Source organism: Sminthopsis crassicaudata, chromosome 6 (assembly GCF_048593235.1).
Source record: "Sminthopsis crassicaudata isolate SCR6 chromosome 6, ASM4859323v1, whole genome shotgun sequence".
Taxonomy (NCBI): domain Eukaryota; kingdom Metazoa; phylum Chordata; class Mammalia; order Dasyuromorphia; family Dasyuridae; genus Sminthopsis; species Sminthopsis crassicaudata.
The window spans coordinates 159,362,163-159,384,387 of record NC_133622.1 but is presented as its reverse complement, the minus strand read 5'-3'; the positions used below and the strand labels follow the sequence as shown (position 1 = coordinate 159,384,387).

The following is a 22,225-nucleotide window of genomic DNA, read 5'->3' as shown; positions in this document are numbered from 1 at the left end:
GTTTTTTATTTCACATGTTTTTTTTTTCCCTTTTGGTCTGATTTTTCTTTCCCAAGATGACAAATATGGAAATATGTTTAAAAGGATTGCACATATTTAATCTATATCAGATTGCTTGCTATTTTGGGGAGGGGGAAGTAATGGAAAGAGGGAGAAAAAATTGGAACACAAAGTCTTACAAAAATGAGTATTGGAAAATATATTTACATGTATTTGGAAAAATTAATTTTCAGGGGATCCAACTGGCCTTGATAATTTCAAGTGACATATTCCTGATAAACTACATCCTCATGAACTAAAAGAATTGGCAAATGGGTTTTGCAATGGTCAGTGGTGAAAAATTACCCATGTACATGTTTTGTAAATAAAAAGCTTTAATAAAAAAATACAAAATTAAAAAAAAATAATTGGCAAATGCAACTTCTGGAATACTGTTGATGATATTTGAAAGATCATGAACAAGATGAGAAATATTAAAAGGATTAGAACAGGACAAATGTCCCTGTTTTCAAAAGAGGGAAGAGAAGAGAGTCTTATAGTTTGAAGAGTATAGGTTAATGAGTTTGACTTTGTTTCCTGGGAAAATTCTAACAGAAATGATTAGTCAACATCTTGAAAAAGAAACTGGTGATTACCAAGAGCCAAGGTGGCTTCAGGAACAAAGCTTGTCAAATTAACTTTATTTCTTCTTTGACAATGTTAGTAACTAGTATATTAACAGGATACTATAAATACAGTTTATGTTTTAGCAAAGAATTTGATAAAAGATCTTATAATATTTAGTAATAAAACTAAAAGGAAAGCTAAATTGTGTAGCAGATAGAGTGCTGGGCTTGGAGTCAGGAAGTTTCATCTTTAGTTCAAATGTGGCCATAGACTAGTGTATGACAGTATGTAAGTTATTTACCCTGTTCATCTCAGTTTGCCCATCTGTAAAATGAGCTGGAGAAGGAAATGGCAAACTACTCTAGTTTCTTTTCCAAGAAAACCTAAATGGGATCTCAAAGAATTGGACACAACTGGAATTCCTGAACAACAGTAAAGAGAGAAAGATGGAGACTAAGTCATATTTCAAGGAAATGAATTTAGAATTGGTTAAATGGCTACGTATTAACCTTCCATTGGAATGTCCAGAGATCTCTGACAATTAACATTTTAATCAATGTTTTAAATAAAGTTTAGATGGCATGCTCATCAAATTTTTAGATGATATAAAGTTGGGAGAAATAGCTAACATACACTGAATGTTAGCGTCAAGATCCACCATGATCTTGGTTAGAATCTTGAGTTGAATTTAATTAGATGAAATCAATAAGAAAAATGCAGTTTTTTACAATTGAGTTTAAAAATCACTTTCACAACTACAAGATGAAAAAGGCATAATTAGAAGGAAACTTCCTAAAAAAGATCCAGATTATAAATTCTATGTTTAATGTGATGGACCAAACAGGTCGATGTCTTCTTGGTCTATGTAAAGAGGACCATAATACCTTGGCATTATGCCTGGGTCAGACTGCATCTGGAGTATTGTGTTTGATTCTGGGTGGTACAAGTTAAGGATGTTGATAAAGACAAAATGTCCAGAGAAGGGCAGCCAAGCCAGTGCTGCAAATCTATTATATATGAGGATTGTTTGAAAGCAGTGGGCATGTTAGCCTGGAATAGAAAAGACCTGGGGAAGAGATTTGACTTATTCAATTTGGATACAAAGGGCAGAATCAGGAACAATGGTTGGAAGTTGCAAAGAAACAAATATAGGCTTTGTGTGTCTCCTAATAAGAGCAGCCAAAAAGTATAAAAGATTTTCTTGAGAGATGGTGGGTTTTCTCTCTCCTAGGAAATTTTTATTTTTGTTTATTTTTGGAAGCAGTCATCATTAAGTGATCTGCCCTAGGTCATACAGCCAGTGAGTATTTGAGTTCAAATTCGAATTCAGGTCCTCCTGACACTAAGCCCAATACTCTATCCACAGTACCACCTAGCTGCCTCTCCCAGGAAGTCTTTATTTTTTTTCTTAATATTTAATAGTATTTTATTTTTTACCCAACTACATTACAATTAGAAAGTCTTTAAGCAAAGGCTGGACAACCACTTTTTTGGGCATGTTATAATAGAAATAATTCTTATGATGTGTATAATGATAAGTATATTAAAATGGGTATTATGCTCTTTGTGTACAGATGGACTTTATAAATGACTATTGAGGTCTCTTCTAAGCCTCAGATTCTGCTATTCTGAGCTTCAATAATCCACCACAAGTATTCAGAGCAATGAATAATGTTTATGGTCGTTTGGCCCGTTATAGCAATCTCTGTCAGAGACAATTAAAATATAAGTGATTTCAGCAACTTTCTGTCGAAATCCATGTTCAGACTTAAGGCTCCCGATGCTCCATAAGCTGTCACTGAATGTCCCTATTTTCCTATTCTCAAATTACATTCTCAGTATAATTATATCTTCATTTGATAACAGCAAGGAGAAACATGCAAGGACTCCCTGCAGAAAGTCCAGTTTCTTCAGCCAATGAAGCACTCTGAATTCCTGGTAAAACTTGACCTTGCTTATGCTTATCAGGATTTTGCCTCCTTCCAATCTTCCCAAGAAACACAACAAGGACCTCAGGGGAACAAACATTCCTTCCATCACTGTAATAATTTAGGTTTGTTGTTTTACTTTCAGAAGACCACAATTCAGGAATTAAAACTGAACTTATTATAATAGCCAAGAATATCCAGGAGTCCTTACAATGAAGAGCAGCCTTACTGACTAAATAAGGTTCTTTATTTATTTGGTTAATGGTGGGGGCATTTCTTTCTCTCAAAAAGCTGGTGATAAAATTTTATTAAGGATTCTTCCAACAAAGCCATTTAGGCCTCTTAGGTCTGGTCTTGATGGCTGGCCTAGAGAAGCTTGACAGCTGCCTTCCTGGTATGGTTTCACAGCTGCAGAACACACACATACACACACACCAATCTGCCTAACTAAAAATAACCTATGCTTTCAGCTTGCCTTAGTGCTTGAAATTCCTACTCCCAAAGTCATGTCTTAAGAGAATTCTGGATTCTGCATTCAATGGGTTCAGGAGACAAATGGAGAATTAACTAAAATTATCTGAGAATTAGTCATTTGTGAGTTAAATTCTGGATAGCTTTTCTAATGCACAGATGAGGGATATATATTTTCAGTAATTCAGTATTCAAAAACAGTAATTTACATCATTATAGGATGCAAATATATTTTTAAATTTTTTTGATTAATTTTATAATTATAACATTTTTTGACAGTACATAAGCCTGGGTAATTTTTTACAACATTATCCCTTGTACTTCCTTCTGTTCCAAATTTTTCCCCTCCTTCCCTCCACCCCCTCCCCTACATAGCAGGCATTCCCATACATATTAAATACATTATAGTATATCCTAGATACAATATATGTGTGCAGAACCTAATTTTGTTGTTGTTGTTGTTGTTGTTCCAAAGGAAGAATTGGATTCAGAAGGTAAAAATAACCTGGGGAGAAAAACAAAACAGTGCTCACAGTTTACACTCATTTCCCAGTGTTCCTTTTCTGGATGTAACTGATTCTGTCCATCATTGATCAATTGGAACTGGATTAGCTCTTCTCTATGTTGAAGATATCCACTTCCATCAGAATACATCCTCATACAGTATTGTTGTTAAGTGTATAATGAAGGAGGCAAATATTTTATAACAAGTTTCTAATGTAGAATGTTTTTAAAAATGTAATTCTTAACCTACTTCTAATAAAAGCCATTGGAACAATTAACCTAGATGACATTTATAGTCCAGAAATTATACTGCTTGCTAACTAACTCACATACTAGAATCTTTAGTGCAAGGAAAATGGCCCCTCTTCATCCAGGTGGAAAAGTTGGTGACTATGCATTTCTGCTACAAGTCCCAGGTTTTCTTCCTCTAAAACAGCCTACTGCAGCCATTAAACAAAGGTTCCTTACTGATTAACTCCTAGCTGAAAAAACCTGGGCTTAACGGCAGGAACCTCTGAGTCTGTTTTACTGGGGCTCTTCATCTCTATCATAGATGATGAGTCTCTATCTTTGTTCTGGGTTCAGGATTAGCTTTGGAGGAAAATGCCTGATATAAACTCTCTTAATTTTGTATTGCCTTAACTTTTTACGTCCTCTCCCAGCCAGACATGAAACCCAAATTCAGGGTAGTCTGTAGGTCTATACCCACTCAAAACTATCTCATTGTTAAAGAAAGGAAAGGTACCCATATGTGCAAAAACGTCTGTGGCAAGAAACTGGAAATTGAATGGATGCCCTTCAGTTGGAGAATGGCTGAATAAGTTATGGTATATGGATGTTATGGAATATTATTGTTCTGTAAGAAATGACCAAGATGAATACAGAGAGGCCTGGAGAGACCTATATGAACTGATGCTGAGTGAAGTGAACAGAACTAGGAGATCATTATATATGGCAATAGCAAGATTATCAAATCTGATGGACATGGCTCTCTTTAACAATGAGATGATTCAGGCCAGCTCCAATGATGTTGTGATGAAGAGTGCCATCTACACCCAGAAAGAGAGAGAGGCCTGTGGGAACTGAGTGTGGATCACAACCTAGCATTTTCACTCTTTTTATTGTTGTTTGCTTTCATTTTGTTTTCTTTCTTTTTTTTTTTCCTTTTTAATTTGATTTTTTCTTGTGCAGCAAGATAATTATATAAATATATATGCTTATATTGGATTTAACATATATTTTTACCATGTTTAACATATATTGGATTATTTGCCATCTAGGGGAAGAGGTGGGGGAAAGAGGAAAATTGGAACACAAAGTTTTATAAGGGTTATTATTGAAAAATTATCCATGCATATGTTTTGAAAATAAAAAGCTTTAATTAAAAAAAAAAAAACTGTCTCATGAGCCTCCACCAGTGTGTTTACTTTTAAAATTCTTAGTCACCTAGAAGACACCTTCCAGAAAGCTATTTGACAAAAATAAATAATAATAAAAATAGAGTAACAAAAAGCAATAAAAGAAGAAAAAAGAGCATTTTTTCCCATGAATCAGGGCACATGCTCTCAGAAAAACACACATCATCAGTGGTAAGAGTGGATTCACTAATATACATGTATACACACACACACACACACACACACACACACACACACACACACAATGACTGATTACCAGATTGTCGTTCCCCACCCCCCCCTTCAGAGCCATTTTAGGGAATTCTCTTTGAACAAACCACGAAGGACTGTTTGGGTCTGCACTCCCAAGTTTTGTCAAACCCAAGCTGCTTTTAGATGTCTTGTGCTAATGAACAGAAAGGGGAAAAGCAAAGAGACAAGTCTCCTCTCCCCTCAGGGTCATGAAGGTATCATCTTCCACTTTCAATCCTTTGTTCCAAAGTCCTATATTTCTTATGTACAAGTGGCTAGCACCAAGTCACCCATACCTTGTTAAAGACAATCTAGAAAACTTTTATCTAATCCATAGAGCTAGATTTGGGGTCAGAGATCTGAGTCTGAAGGAGTTTGGGTAAATCATTTAAGTTTTCTGAATCTCAGTTTCCCAATTCATAAAATAAGGACTGGACTAAATGATCTCTAAGGTCCCTATCATCCCCAAAGCTATGATACTATGAACTATGAAGATGGAAAAGCACAATCCCTAAAAAAGAAGGTTCTCCTCCTAGAAATCTCCTTCTTCCTTTGAAAGATAACAAGGAAAATTATTAAAAAAGGCAGTACCCCTGCCCCACAGGCTGTTTTCTTCCTTTTTCTATTTCTCCTACATTAGTGTCTCTGGCTAAAGACAAACTCAATCAGTTCTGTAGAGTAAGAGAATGATCTTATTTGGCAATGAGGATAGAAACTGCCTCTGAGCTGATATAATCCCCAAAGATCATTTCTAGCAATGAACCAAAGAGGTGACATGTTGAAACCTGCAGATGAAGAAAGTTCAATGGAAGATTGGTTATGAAAGTATTTAACAGCCATCACGTTAGCTCCTGTCCTTTTAAAGACTTTCTTGGGACAGGTGCTAAGTGGTTAGCCTGTTTTACAGACTAGGTAACCGAGGTACAGAGGGTGGGTATTCTCCCAGTAAGCATCAGAGACAGGGTTGTAACCCAGATCTCTCTTGACTTAAAATTTCATAGTTCTTACTAAAATACCCCCCCCCATCCCTACCCTGACCTCAACCAGCTCTGCCCGTGGACTGATCAATCTGATGCTCCAGCCATTATGCTTCACTGCAGCAGAAGTAATACAAGACTAGGCAGTCAGTCCCCTCCACAGCCCTCCATCCACAGCTGCAGGTACTTCCTCTGGATATTCATGGAGGGGATGAATTATTCACAAAGCTCTGAGCTGTCTTCCAAGAGCTTTGTAGTCCTGGAAAGTGAATAGAGACTCAGCCTTGTCCACAGAATTGAGGATCTTGTTTTCATCACCATTTCTAAGAGACTATAGAATAGCCTCTCTGAGATAGCTGGAATTCAGTGTGTGGTAGAAGCAATTAAGATTAGATGCTGGAGTGATGATTGTCAGACTGTCTCTCCTCTGACTTTGCTCCTGGGAGATGAGAACCAGCTTTTCTTTAACACCATTGAAATGGAACCATCTGCCTGATTTATCAGAGCAGAGTGATGTAAGAAGGGGAAGCTGTAAAATGAATAAAATATCCGAAAATTACATTGATTTATGAAGAATCTGAGAAAATAACAAACCTATTTTTCAAACGATGCTAGAAATCCATCTTTAAGAGAATCCTTAATATTTAATATCTAAAATTGAACGGGGCAGCTAGATGTCCCAGAGTACTTGCCCTGGAGTCAAGAGAATCTGAGTTCAAATCCAGATTCAGACACTTACTAGGTCTGTGAACCTGGGCAAGTCACTTAACCTGATTTTCTCCAAAATAAAATAAAATTCAAAAACTACAGTATTGAGGGTAGCTACTGTCATTCACTGACTTGGTGGTAAGTTGTACTCTCAGATACTCTATTTGTATCCTCTAAAACCACAGCTCTAAAATCCCCAGATGTGTATAATAGTAATTAAAAATTAAGACAGTTAATGAAATGGAATAATTACAACAGTAGCAATAGAACATATCCAACCATTTCACCGCAAATCTGGGCCACATTGCTTAAGGGAGAGAAGTGGATACAACACAGGTGACAAGGCACACATGTAGTAAACATGAATTGCCAGAGGCTGTAGGTTGTGAGGTTTACATTTAGGAAACATCCATGGATGGATTACATCTTCTATTAAGATCATTGTACTGTTTCTACTGGGTCTGTTTCTTTCTGGTCTTCTGATTTCATGGTTGCCACTGGATACTACTTAACTGATTGTGTAATCTCTGTTGGTCATTATTTTGTGGTAGTATTCATGAACTCTATCGTCAGGGTGAACTGAAATTCTTACCCAGAAAAAGGAGAAATAAGAAGGAAATAAGGATTTTTACAGTACCTACTATTTTCTAGGCACTATGCTAAGAGGGTTTAAAAGTTATTATTTTTTTTTAACTTTAATGGTATATCATTTTTCCAATTACATGTATAGACAGTTTCCAACATTCATTTTTTTTTTTTTTTTTTTTTTTTTAGTTTTCAACATTTATTTATTTATTTATTTTTTTTTTTAAAATTTTTTATTTTATTTCATAATTATAACATTTTTTGACAGTACATATGCATGGGTAATTTTTTATAACATTATCCCTTGCACTTACTTCTATTCAGATTTTTTCCCTTCCTCCCCCAACCCCCTCCCCCAGATGGCAAGCAGTCTTATATATGTTAAATATATTACAGTATAATTTAGATACAATATATGTGTGTAGAACCGAATTTTTTGTTGCACAGGAAGAATTGGATTCAGAAGGTAAAAATAACAGTTTACATTCATTTCCCAGTGTTCCTTTTCTGGATGTAGCTGGTTCTGTCCATCATTAATCAATTGGAATTGGATTAGTTCTTCTCTATGTTGAAGAAATCCACTTCCATCAGCATACATCCTCGTACAGTATCATTGTTGAAGTGTATAATGATCTTCTGGTTCTGCTCGTTTCACTCAGCATCAGTTGATGTAAGTCTCTCCAAGCCTCTCTGTATTTCTCCTGTTGGTCATTTCTTATAGAACAATAATATTCCATAACATTCATATACCATAGTTTACCCAACCATTCTCCAATTGATGGACATCCATTCATCTTCCAGCTTCTAGCCACTATGAAAAGGGCTGCCACAAACATTTTGGCACATACAGGACCCTTTCCCTTCTCTAGTAGTTCCTTGGGGTATAAGCCCAGTAGTAGTATGGCTGGGTCAAAGGGTATGCACATTTTGATAACTTTTTGGGCATAATTCCAGATTGCTCTCCAGAATGGTTGGATTCTTTCACAACTTCACCAACAATGCATCAGTGTCCCAGTTTTCCCACAGCCCCTCCAACATTCATCGTTATTTGTTCCTGTCATCTTAGCCAATCTGACAGGTGTGTAATGATACCTCAGAGTTGTCTTAATTTGCATTTCTCTGATCAATAGTGATTTGTCCAACATTCATTTTTATGTGATTTTGAGTTCCAAATATTTTTCTCTCTCTCTTACCTTCTCCTCCTCAAGATAATAAACAATCTGATATAGATTATACATGTACAATCACCTTAAACATATTTCTGTACTAGTCATGTTGTGAAAGAAAAATCAGAACAAAAGGGAAAAACCTTGAAAAAGAAAAAAACAAAACAAAACAAAAAGTTGAAAACAGTATGCCTCAATACATAACATCCATCCCCTTAGACGCAGGTAGCATTTTCCATCTTGAATCTATTGGAATTGATCAATGTATTGTTGATAAAAGCTAAGTCTGTCATAGTTTATCATCACACAATCTTGTTGTTGCTATGTACAATGATCTCCCGGTTCTGCTCACTTGACTCAGCATCCATTCAGGTAAGTTTCTCTAGGTCAATAGGACAATAATATTCCATTACATTCATATACCATAACTTATTCAGCCATTCCCCAACCAATTGATGGGTATCCATCCAATTTCTAATACCTTTCCACAATAGTAAGAACTACTACAAACATTTTTGTGTATGCATATTCTTTTCTGTCTTTTATTTTCTCTTTGAGATACAGACCCAATAGTAGCACTGCTAGATCAAAAGATAAGCAGTTTGATAGCCCTTTGGGTATAGTTCCAAATTATTCTCCAGAATGACTGGATCAGTTCACAACTCCACCAACAATATATTAGTGTCCTAGTTCTCCCACATCCCCTCTAACATTTATCATTATCTTTTCCTGTCATCTTACCCAAACGGAGAGGTATATAGTGGTACCTCAAAGTTGTCTTAATTTGCATTTCTCTGATCAATAGTGATTTAGAGCTTTTTCCATATGAGTATTTTAATTTCTTCATCTGAAAATTGTCTATTCCTATACTTTGACCATTTATAAATCAAAGAATGATTTGTGTTCTTATAATTTTGCCTCAGTTCCCTCTATATCTTAGAAACAAAGTTTTGAGAGATAAGTGTCATTGAGTATTTCTGTTTTATAATTGAGAAAATTAAAGCTAAGAGGGACTAAAAGGAAGTAGGAAGTATTTGAGGGTGGATTTGAACTCAAATTTTCCAGATTCTAGGCCCAACACTCTATACACTGTACTAGTAGCTGTCTCCCTTTTTATTTTTTAAATTAAAAAAAAAAGTAGAAATAATAAAGTTAGGAATTTCATTTAAAGGAATAGGTACTTCAAAATCCAATTATTACAAAGTTTTTTGGAATATTATGTTTTTAAAGGCTAACAGATAATATGATCTTAAGGTTTGCCAAGCATTTTAATATATATATATATGTCTCACAATATCCCCAGGAAATATTATTTCTCCTTTTTTTTTTTTTTTTTTTTAACCAATGAGGAAAAATAAGAGTAAGATTAGATGATTTTTTGGAAGTCCCCCATCTAGTAAGAATCAGTAGTCCTATTTGATCTTGGTTCCAAATCAAAAATATAGTTAACTATACAAAGCTAACTCTCCATGGTAAAAGGATCAGTAAGGAAAATGGGAAGGAGTAACAAAACAGCAAAAATTTTCTGTGTTTCTAGATTCCTGAGGGAAGCTCTGTTACTGAAGCTGTGGTGCAGCAATTAATTCACTCAATCTGAACAGAACTAATTGATCTTCAACAGAAAATGGAATGCTGTTGTGTTTGACTCAAGCCAGTTTATGGTCAATATCTTTAAACAAATGAGCCATTCATAGGTCATGCAAAATGAGATTTACTTAGCATTAGCAAGAGAATATTTTACAAGGATAGACATGGAAGACACCTTGATTTGGTTCAACTCAGGAAAACTGCTCAGGGGAATAGAAGACCTTCCCAATTTCCCAAAGGACTATACTTATTTAATTAATTTCATTCTCATAGTTCAGTCTATGAGACTTAAGCTTACCTTGTACAAATGTGAGTAGACTAGAGAGGGATCAGAATCTGTTCTAGGAAGTTACTAGAAAATCACTTTGTCTCTAGGACATCTATAGAAGACTAATACCTGGATTGAGTCAAGGAGATTAATCAGTCAGAATCTTAGACCCATTTTTGTAAATTATTTTTCAATGGTTTTCTAGATTTACCTAGAAAGCCATACTCTTGGTCCAAGAAGGATTCTTTGGCCTAAAACTGAATTTTTTACCTCATGAAATTGTCCCTTGAGTCACCAGCATCTTCAGCTCTGCAGCAAGATAGGAGATTATACATGGCAAATCCTTGAGTCACTTATGGCTAAAAGTAATTTTCTATCTCCACCATCTCCACCATTCATTTTACACACAGCCAACTAGAAAATAGTCATAGAATAAATCGGGCAGTTCTATATAAGCACATATTACAAGTGTAAAGTATTTTGCAAGTACTATAGTACATGACAGTATTTTATTATTAGATCACATATCTTCAAGGGTCCTGGAAGTAGGAACACTCTACTGTTGGGCCTGAGTTATTTATTACCTGTATGAGTCTGGGTGGGTCACTTTAAAGCTATTTGCTATTCCCTACTGTAAAATGGGAATAATAATAATAGTATCTACCTCCCAGAATTGTGAGCATCAAATCTTAGTATAGGGCCTGGCATATGGGAGATACCACTTAATAATTGTCTATTTCCTTTCTTCCTTTCTTCCTAGATCATTAAATCCAATAGCCCTATTGTACAGATTAGGAAACTGAGACCACAGAAGTTGTGACTTACTCAAAGTCATGGCTGGAATTTGAATACTTTTCTCTATAGTACTGTTGCCTTTTTAGCTTTTTGATTTAGATAAGATACAAATGATCCCAGGACAAAATACTCTTATTGTTCTTTTGTGTTTAATGTTTGGTGGGTTATTATACAGGTAGATATAAAAAATTACTTTCTTTTTGAGCCAAGTCCCTTTTTTTTTTCATATTGTTGGTGAATTTGGCATTTGCAATCTCTGCATTAGGAAATTCCAAATTTTGGGTGCTGTATATGTTTGTTGCAGGAACTCAAAAGAAATGTTTGGCTCTTAAATTGTGTTACAGTATGCATTTCAGGGTTGTCTGAAGAAATTTAAGGTACTTTGGGTACTTCAGAGTCTTAGAGGAATTTATACATAGGTCAGTTTGAAGATCTCATGTCCCTAAATTTTTTTGGGAAAATTCTACACATTTTCAGAACTTATTTGGAATTAGTGAATTTTTCCCTCAAGGAAAGGAGAAAACTAGATTCTTTCTTTTTCTTTGTCCTATTTTTCACTTTTATCTTATTTTATTTATCTTTAAAAATTTTGAATTTTTTTTTTTTTTTTTTTTTTTTTTTTAGATTAGGATAGACCCTTTATAAGGACAAAACAGATATTAACTTCTCATAATAAGCTCTGTTATATGTTATGTGTTTGTGAAAACTTCAAAATTTTGCATTTTGGGGATTGTAGTAAGCAGCTCTAATCCTGGAATTCTTTGTTCAGGTTGAATAAGGCACCTGAAAATCATTGATCAGTTAACAAAAGGATGTTATTTTACCCTAATAGCAAGTATGTGCAATAAGGATATAATGTTAATTAGCTTTCCTGGATCTGCCACTCTAATCTCCTTTTGGAAATTTGTCTGATCATCAGGACAGGACATGGTGATTTTGGTGATGTTTGGAAATCCACCAAATTAGTAGGAGACCCAACTGTATGTGGATAAGACTTTTCATACAAGTGACAAGGGAAATGGCAATAAACAAATCCTAGAGACATCTTTATTGATTTTTAGGGAAGATTACCCCCTACTATAAGAATAAGGGGATTTCTAGTCCTACTACAGAAGGTGAATATAATCTCCAGGCTCACCAACTATGGAAACTCTGAGTACTCTCAAAAGACTTTTAATTCCTAGCTGTGTGACCCTAGGCAAGTCACTTAACCCAAGCCTCAGAAAAAGGGAAAAAAAAGAAAAAGACTTTTAATATGGGGATTTTAAAAAGAACTAAGTTTAATGAACTACTTGAGACTCTTTAGAACAAGAGGGAGGCACATAAAAGGATGATGCTTGAGCTTCCTTAGGCTTCTAGAATTGGAATATGGACAAAGATGCCAATCATATCCCAGTTTATTTGCTGAAAGAAGAAAATGTTTAACCAAAGAAAGAATGTAATGAAAGTTGTATCTCATAGAGCATGTGTTGGGATTGTGGAATAGATATTTATCATTTATTTGTCATGTATGAATATTGTTTGAATCTAGTTTTATATGGCTAGGCTATTGTCTAACTCAAAAGCTTACTGGAAAGTTGATACTAGATTCAGAGAGAAAGCTGAAAAAAGCTGCTGATTTAAGGATTTAGTTTCTATCCAATACTTGTTTTGGGCCTACTCAATCTTTGTGTTTTGATTGATTTATCAGCTGACATGCATCTCAAACTGTCCTTGTTATGGTTATTACCTCCTGCCTTTGTGTGTCCAAAGAGGCAAACGTCCTTATTCCCTTATCTAAATTCTGTATGGAATAACTTCTGGAGAACTTCAGAAGGGAGCCACACCTTTCAGGCTTTTCCCCTCCCAAAAGGCATAATAAATTTCTTTTAAGACTATTTCAGATTTTGCTGTTTGCTCTAGTGAAACACTTCTTAAACTGTGGAGTTGCTTAAGAGTATGTGGTGTCATGAAAAATTTGGCAACAATAAAAGGTATCAAATATTCTACCAAGATTTAATTCTTTGAGAGCACCAGCCTTGAATTCAGGAGAACCGGAGTTCAAATCTGGTCTCAGACACTTAACACGTCCTAGCTGTGTGACCCTGGGCAAGTCACTTAACCCCAGCCTCAAAAAAAAAAAAAAATTAACTATTATTTTTTTTTTTTTTCTGAGACAATTGGGGTTAAGTGACTTGCCCAGGGTCACACAGCTAGGAAGTGTTAATTGTCTGCTATCAGATTTGAACTCCTGTTCTCCTGAATTCAAGGCTGGTGCTCTATCCACTTCGCCACCTAGCTGCCACCTAGCTGCCCCCTAGTTAATTTTAAAAAGAGAGAAATAAACAAGCACATCCATCTCATTAATAATAATAATTTGCTTTCCTCTTTAATAAATGGTAAAATATGTATACCAAAGAATTTTTTATGATTTGTTTTGAGTAAATATATATTTTATATGCCTATATATCTGAGATTGTGTAAAAATTTCTCTGATGAAATTTTCTGATGAAAATGAATGGGGAGTGGAAAGAATTTAAGAAAGTTTGTTCTAGTGAATGTCAGGATTTTGCTGAGTCGCCCTGGCCTTTTCTGAGGAAAGATGTTACTACATCTATAGGATTTGTTGCTTTGGGATAACATAGTAAGGCCTGATACTACTACTGGGCTTATATCCCAAGGAAATACTAAAGAAGGGAAAGGGACCTGTATGTACCAAAATGTTTGTGGCAGCCCTTTTCATAGTGGCTAGAAGCTGGAAGATGAATGGATGTCCATCAATTGGAGAATGGTTGGGTAAATTATGGTATATGAAGGTTATGGAATATTATTGCTCTGTAAGAAATGGCCAGCAGGAGGAGTACAGAGAGTCTTGGAGAGACTTAAATCAACTGATGCTGAGTGAAATGAGCAGAACTAGGAGATCATTATATACTTCAACAATGATACTGTATGAGGATGTATGCTGATGGAAGTGGATATCTTCAACATAGAGAAGAGCTAATCGAATTCCAATTGACCAATGATGGACAGAATCAGTTACATCCAGAAAAGGAACACTGGGAAATGAATGTAAACTGTGAGCACTGTTTTGTTTTGTTTTGTTTTGTTTTTCTTTCCAGATTATTTTTAGCTTCCGAATACACTCCTTCCTTTGCAACAACAACAACAAAATTCGGTTCTGCACATATATATATTGTACCTAAGATATACTATAAGATATTTAATATGTATGGGAATGCCTGCCATCCAGGGGAGGGGGTGGAAGGAAAGAGGGGAAAAACTCGGAACAGAAGGGAGTACAAGGGATAATATTGTAAAAAAAAATTTCCTATGCATATGTACTGCCAAGAAAATGTTATAATTATAAAAAATAATTTTAAAAAATGCTTAATAAAAAAAAATGAAAAAAAAAAAACATAGTAAGGCCTGAATGATCCTTTGGTCCTCCAGTATTTGAAAGTAGAAGGCAAATATCATTTATTGGAGATAAAGAGAGCAACCAATAGAAGAATGAATCAAAGCCTGGCCTTGTTTCCCAGAAAACACAGTCCATAAAGGAATTGCTTGAACATTACAGAGACTAGGGGAAATGTAAAATGATTATAATATGTATGTATTTGTAAATGAACAGTTTGGATGCTTAAAGAGCAGAGAGAGAATACTTATATAAAATTAACTGATATGATGCATGTATGAAGAAAGTCAACAAAATAAAATGTCTAGGAGACAGACTATTTTGAAATAACACATAGAACTGTTTTTTCAGATGAATGTACTGGGAGAACATCTTCCTTAGATGATAGAGCTGATGAAGGTAATGATGGCTCTAAGGCATTTTGATCCAACAATTCATTTGCACTGAACTATTTTTGAGCAAAGGGTAGTTAATATAATAGGCATTTATATAGCACCTTCTATGTACTAGACACTGTATAACACTTATAAATATGATCTCATTTGATCCTCACAACAGCCCTGGGAGGTAATGCTATTATTATCCCCATTTTAGAGAGGAGGAAACTATGAAAGTGTAGCCTAGGTAACTTGCCCAAGGTCTTATAGCTATTAAATAGCTGAGGCTGGATTTGAATTCATGTTTTTCTGATTCCTATCCACTTCACCACCAGCTGCCTCCTATTTTTAGTGTTTTAAGATTTGTGACAAACTATGAATCGAATAACTGTTTGGGATCAGTAGGAAGATTTTACAAAGACTGTTGGATTCATTCCTGATAGAAAGCTAGATTTTTTTTTTTTTTTTTTTGAGGTTGTATCTCATAAAAAGAAGATGAATCATTGACAAAGAAGCAGCAGGGTGAGCTGAGCAAAGGATGATGCACAAGTAGTCATAGAAAACTTCCAGCCAAAACTCTGCTCGGCTGGGAGTTTGCTGATTAGAAGAGCAGCATCACTTTGCTGACTGGTGGGATAAAGTCTGGGCTACCTGGTAGAAACTCAAAGGAAGCAAACTGAATCCTGCTGCTGGGTGAAGAACTATCAGGCTTCTTGCTCTTTAGCACCACCTACAGCTGAGAGAGAGAGAAACCTCTCACAAATGAAGTTCCTTCCACTGCTCTAACTCTGGTTAAAAGGGGGAAACTTAGTAGCAAGTAAAGGCTTTATACATGTTTGACTGTGAGATGACTGTGAGATAAGACTTAGAATCTCTTCCTATTTTCAGATCTTTTTTAAAGGATGGCTCTAAATAGCCTCAAGAGCAAAGAAGAAACTGACGAGGAAAAAAAAACCACAAAACAAAACAAAACAAACCTGTGGACCAGGACTTTGTGTGATAAATTCTTGTTGAAGGAAGACATCAAAACCTGTTGCCCAGAATTGTGAATTGCCCTGGATAAATGAGTTTTTCCTATATTGTGCTTCCCTTACGTTTTTATGTGTGCCCATATTCTTGCCAGTAAGCTACATGAAAATGGTGGGAAAGTGTAAAAGTGGTTTATGGTGGATAGATTTATTGTGATTGTTCCTGATCTGGTCTTCTGTTGAGTGTTATCATTATTAATGCTTTTGTATTATCATTTAATAAATGTTTTATATTTAACAATTATTGATGTCACTGGTAACTGACTCTCTGTAAATGAAAAGCAATACTGTAGGGATACAGGGGTTCTAATATAGTCCCATTGGTCAGTCTCACTAATGCACTTCGAATGTGCAGAGTGGCCCATGGGCCAAGAGGCACAGGAAAAGTGAATACCAATGTGGTCAGGGTAATTCTGGTTGTAGATTTCAGTGATCTATTTCACTAACCTTAAAGGTTCTGTGCTAAACAGCATGCATCTGTGCCCTGACTAAAGCCTCACAATACCTCGGACAAATTAATTGACCTACTGAGTGACTTCTCTGATTTTCTGCTGAACCTTTGTTTTATTCAGCAGCAACTAAAATATCCCATCACTTCAAGCGTGGGTGATGCTCCTTTGAAATGTGCCATTTGGCCCTTTCCTCCTCTCTTGAGTTTCAGTTTCCCTTTGAATAAGTAACCAGGTTCTCGTTTTTTCTTTAATTTGCTTATAATCACAGAAATCGTATATCTCTTTGTCATAAAACAATTTAATTAGTTAGTAACCAGATTCTTGTTTTCTTTTATTTGCTTATATCATCACGGAAATTACGTCTTTTTTTTTTTGGAAATTACGTCTTAATCATAAACTAATTTAAGTGTTCGTATTGCCGGATTATTTTTATTTGTTTATAATCACAGTAATTAATTTACACATAATATCTTTGCTAATGAAAGGAAAGCACCGTGAGGGCAGGAATTGTTTCATTTTTATCTTTGTAAACTTCAATTCTGTAAAAAACAAATAAAAAAACCAAGAGCACAGTATAACAGCTTACTTAGTGCTTAAATTTTTAACTGTTGGATGGCAACTAGGAAGATCAAAAGCACTTACAGAAGCGAAAGACAAAAAAAGATAAAGTACCCCAAGGTAGGGAGATTATTTTAGGAGAAGGGATGCGGCCTATTTCAGACCACGTGTTCTTTTGGACGCCTCCGATTGGCTCGGGCTCTACACGCGCCCGCTCGCGTCACGCCCAGCACTCGCGCGACGCTCTGACGCTTCCAGAGTGCTTCTGTTTTTTACTTGCGTCACCAAGGCTTTGTCTTCAGTGGCTGGATACCCGGAAAGCGGAACTGGAAGGGGTGAAGCTAAGGGGGAAGACAGAAAGTGTCACTACCACGGAAGGGGCGGAGTGAGGCAGTCTGTTCGCCGTTCCTACTTGGTCCTTAGCTCTTTTTGGTCCCCACCCTCCGCCTCTCTCCAGCCGGAACCTTTCATCCGCCTGTTCTAGTGGCTGCGGGGACTAATTTTGACCTCGCGCAGCCCTCATCTGTCAACATGGCGGCGTCCACAAGCTGCTTCGGGAGAGGTAAGGACGGCAAGAGAGTGGACTTTGCGTTGTCCCCGGGCTGGAGCGACGCTTCTAACCGTTCTGCCTCCGGGCAGGCCCTGGCCACCTCACACTTGGACTATTGTAATAGGTTGTAGTCTCTCCTCACTCCACGTGGTTTTCTCTAAGCGTGAGTCGGACATGTCATTCCTTATTTTTTTTTTTTATTTTTTTCATTATTGTAGCTTTTTATTTATCAGATATATGCATGGGTAATTTTTCAGCATTGACAATTGCAAAACCTTTTGTTCCAATTTTTCCCTTCCTTCTCCTCACCCCCCACCCCCAGATGGCAGGTTGAACAATACATGTTAAATATGTTAGAGTATAAATTAAATACAATATATGTATACATGTCCAAACAGTTGTTTTAATGTACAAAAAGAATCGGACTTTGACACAGTGTACAATTAGCCTGTGATCACAAATGCAGACGGACAAAAATAGAGGGATTGGGAATCTATATAGTGGTTCATAGTCATCTCCCAGAGTTCTTTCGCTGGGTGTAGCTGGTTCAGTTCATTACTGCTCTATTGGAACTGATTCGGTTCATCTCATTGTTGGAGAGGGCCACGTCCATCAGAATTGATCATCATATAGTATTGTTGGTGAAATATACAACAATCTCCTGGTCCTGCTCATTTCACTCAGCATCAGTTCCTGCAAGTCTCTCCAGGCCTTTCTGAAATCATCCCGCTGGTCATTTCTTACAGAGCAACAATATTCCAAAACATTCATAACTTATTCAACCATTTTCCAATTGATGGACATCCACTCTGTTTCCAGTTTCTTGCCACTTCAAAAAGGGCTGCCACAAACATTTTTGCACATGTCAGTCCATTCCCCTCTTTTATATTCTCTTTGGGTTACAGGCTCAGTAGTAATACTGCTGAATTAAAAGTTATGCACAGTTTTAGAGCCCTTTTGGGCATAGTTCCAAATTGCTCTCCAGAATGGCTGGATCTGGTCACAACTCCACCAACAATGCATCAGTGTCCCAGTTTTCCCATATCCCCTCAACATTTATTATTATTAACTTTTTCTGTCATCTTAGCCAACAACTTGTATTTTTTATGCTTTTTGTTTTATGTTTATTTATTTTATTTTATTTTTATATTGTACAGTATTTGATAAATTATTTACTTGAAAATTCTGCTGCTCTTTTATGCTTTAAAATACTAATGTACTTTCCTGTTCTCCATGTGCTTGGTATATGAATGAATATAAATTTGTTCTATAATAAAAATTTAAAAAAGGTATTATTGCACTGTTGTAAAGTAATTGACATTAGTAACAAGATCCTAAACACATTTTTTAATCTATGACAAATTTGAGCCAACAATCTGGCTTGTAATTTATTACTTATTTAAAATGATTTATTTCTTGGGTAAACTGCAGATGATTAATGAGCTAAGCCTGGAATTGCATAGGGAAAAGAGATTGAATTGTACTGAATTTGGAAAGTTTCACAATGTTGCCTGTAATCTCAAACTGCTCATTGATACAAAAACCTATTTTCTTTGCTCCAGGAGAATGGAATAAATCATATTATCCAGGGCGTTATGGAAAAAGGTCACCTCACCCAGTAGCACTGGTTCCCCAAGATAATTAAAAATTGAAGAGGCTGGGCTTTGAAACCTAGTGCAAGAGTCTTTGTGCAGGATGTCTAGGAAATGACAGATGGGAATTACAGAAGTGAAATGAGATACCATGATAGAATGAATGTAGCACATTATTCATAGGTGGTATTGAAATCAGGACTATATCCAAGTAAAGCGTTTTTTGTTCTTGTTGGGACCTGCTTTCCTTTTTTCCCCCACCAAAGTAAAGTTTTTTGCCAAGTGCTAGTCTATTCTTACATTGAAAATATGATAAAGATAATTTGACACTTTAATGTTTCTCATGTTTTCCTCTTTTTCAGTTTTCCTTCAGTACCACAGGCAGTGTTTCTCCAGGATCACTTATAATACTTCTGTTACATCTTGTTTTATAAATGTTCATGCAGCCAAAAGACATTATGCTGCAAAGTAAGTGTTTTCTTTTAAAAAATTATTTCATTTATTCATTTTAATGATTATTAATTGGTTTTCATTATGAAGGTTTGTCTATTAGGGCAATGTTGGTAGAGGGAAGGGAATTCTGTATGGTAGCTATCAGAAGTTTATCCTTGGGACGATATGTCTTTTAAACACCACATCACCCAAATAATTTTATTTCCATGATACTAAATTGGAAAAGCTGGAATATGGGAAATATTCCTCTTCCCCTCTCTCTTGTCTTGAACGAGCACATCACCACTTCATCTTGTCCCCCCTCCTTTGCTCAAGAAGCTTTTAATGAATCCTTTTTTCCTCTAAGATAAAATACTGACTTCTCCAACATTTAGAATTCTTCATAATCTGACTACCCTTGTCTTTTTATGCTGACTCACATTACCTCCATAGAACTCTGCATTCTCACCAGGTACCTTTTCATGAGTAGGCTGGTCCCCCTTGAGTCTTTGGAATCTCCAGCTCCCTCCAGAGCTCAGCTTAGCTCCCATCGATTGCTTAGGTCTTTCCTGAAGTCCCAGATCCCTCTATATTTACCTGTATGTCTTATGTATTTGCTTATCTACATACAGGTTGTTTCCTTCCAATAAATTTAAATTTCTGTTTGCCTAGCATAGTGCTGGGCATATAGTAGGCTTTTAATAATGTTTATTGAGGTGAACAAACTTACTTATCTCCTATCATAAGTGAGATGCTGTACCAAGCAGTGCAGAGAATACACAGATATCTAAGACAGGAGCTCTGCCCTCCATGAGGTAATAGTGTCATAGAGTGATGGGTTCTGCTCCTAAGTAACTAGGCAGAGCCTAGTACATGCTATATTAGTGATAGACTTTCTAAGTAATAGACATCATAATTTGTGTTTGAGAGGGGGAACAAGCCACTTCCAGTAGTCCCTTGTTTCCAAGTCACCAAGATTCATGAAATATTTAATAAGTACTCGATACTAGGCAATTTCCATAGACTTCTGATGTAAAGATCTATCTGCACCCAGAGAGAGAACTATGGAGACTGAATGTAAATCAAAGCATAGTAGTTTTACCTTTTGTTGTTGTTTGTTTGCTTGCTTGATTTTTTCTTTTTTTTCTTTCTTGTGTTTTTTTCCCTTTTGATCTGATTTTTCTTGTGCAGCATGATGAATAATGGAAATATATTTAGGAGAAGTGCACATGTTTAATTTTATAATAATAATTCTTTACTTAGACATTTTCCTCTGGTGTCATTTGTTTATTTGAAAGTATTTTGAAAAAAAATTAATTATGAACTTAAGCATTGAAAATTGTATTTTTATACATATCAGAAGTTTTACTGTAAAGCTGAGCATCTCTATTTAATATTGTGAAAAAGATTGTGTAAATTTTACACATTATTTTGAAAACATACTGTGTGTATGGCCTTCCAAACTTTTTTCTGTTTTCTTGTGTGCATTAAAAAATGACATTTTGAATTTCCTTTTGGAAACATCACTTTTAGTCATTCTAGTAACAAGCAAAATCAAAGGAAATGAATCTTCACAGTGCTCATGTCCATACATGTATGTTTCTGTACCTTGTATCTGTCATCTCTCTGATGGGTAGCGTAGTTCATTAAAAATTCTTAATACATGATTGGTCATTGCATTGATTAGAGTTTCAGAGTTAATTTTTTTTAGGATGTTGCAATCTTTGTTTAAATTGTTATTCTGTTCTTGACAACTTCATTCTGTGTCAGTTGATACTACCCAGGATTCTCTGAAATTGCCTCATTGTTTCTTATAATGCAATCTGTTTCATTTATATACTATAATTTGTCCAGCTGTTCCCCAATTGTCTAAGAGGCAATTTAAGGTACTCCTTTGGATTCAGGTTCTTTACTTTTCTTTTCTCCCTTTTATTTTTCACCTCAGAAACTGAAAGTGTGTTTTGCTTGTAACTCTTTACTTCTCCATATTATTCTCCTTTTTAAACCACCCTAAATTTCTGCTTAACTGTTAAATATGATATATTTCTATGGTAAACTTTTTAAATGCATGCATGTATATGTGTGTGTGTGTATGTGTGTGTGTGTGTTTTCATTCAGCTGTTCTTTGTCCATTTCATTTGAATGTACAGTAAACTTTTGTTTATGTTTTTGACTGCCCTGAGATGGATCAGTCATGCTTTCGTTAGTTAGGTCACTTCCACCCTTGGCTAAGAGCCTGTCATTCCTGTACTTTAAAGTGGTGATTCTGAAGTCTAACTCCCACTCTCAGATGTGACTTCCTAAGCCAGTGTTCAAGTTTCTAGTTCATTAAACAATACTTAATGAAAAAAAGATTACAGATTTATTAATGAGAAATAAATTGTCACCACATACCACTCATTCCCTATAGATTTCAGCAAGTTAAAAATACATGTATAAATAAATAAAATGATAAGTCAAGTGGCAAGCTAAGGTCAGACCTGGAACCTGTGTTAACCTGTTCTGGTTTTTAAAGGACCTTTCCTTTTCAAGCCTATGTACTAAGAAGCTCAGCATTGTTTCAGAATTGCAGAAATTCCAAAATGGAGAGAAACT

General features: G+C 35.7%; 1 protein-coding gene across 1 annotated transcript in view; it reads left to right on the top strand.

The window, feature by feature from the left end:
- Positions 1 to 17,276: 17,276 nt before the first annotated feature.
- The window catches only part of MRPL1 (mitochondrial ribosomal protein L1), a 43,701-nt gene continuing 38,752 nt past the window's right edge, over positions 17,277 to 22,225 (top strand). Inside the window, exons 1-2 of the mRNA XM_074275501.1 lie at positions 17,277 to 17,618; positions 19,561 to 19,666. Of these exons, the coding sequence (XP_074131602.1) occupies positions 17,588 to 17,618; positions 19,561 to 19,666 (137 nt within the window). The 5' untranslated portion in view covers positions 17,277 to 17,587. The remainder of the gene's footprint in view (positions 17,619 to 19,560; positions 19,667 to 22,225) is intronic.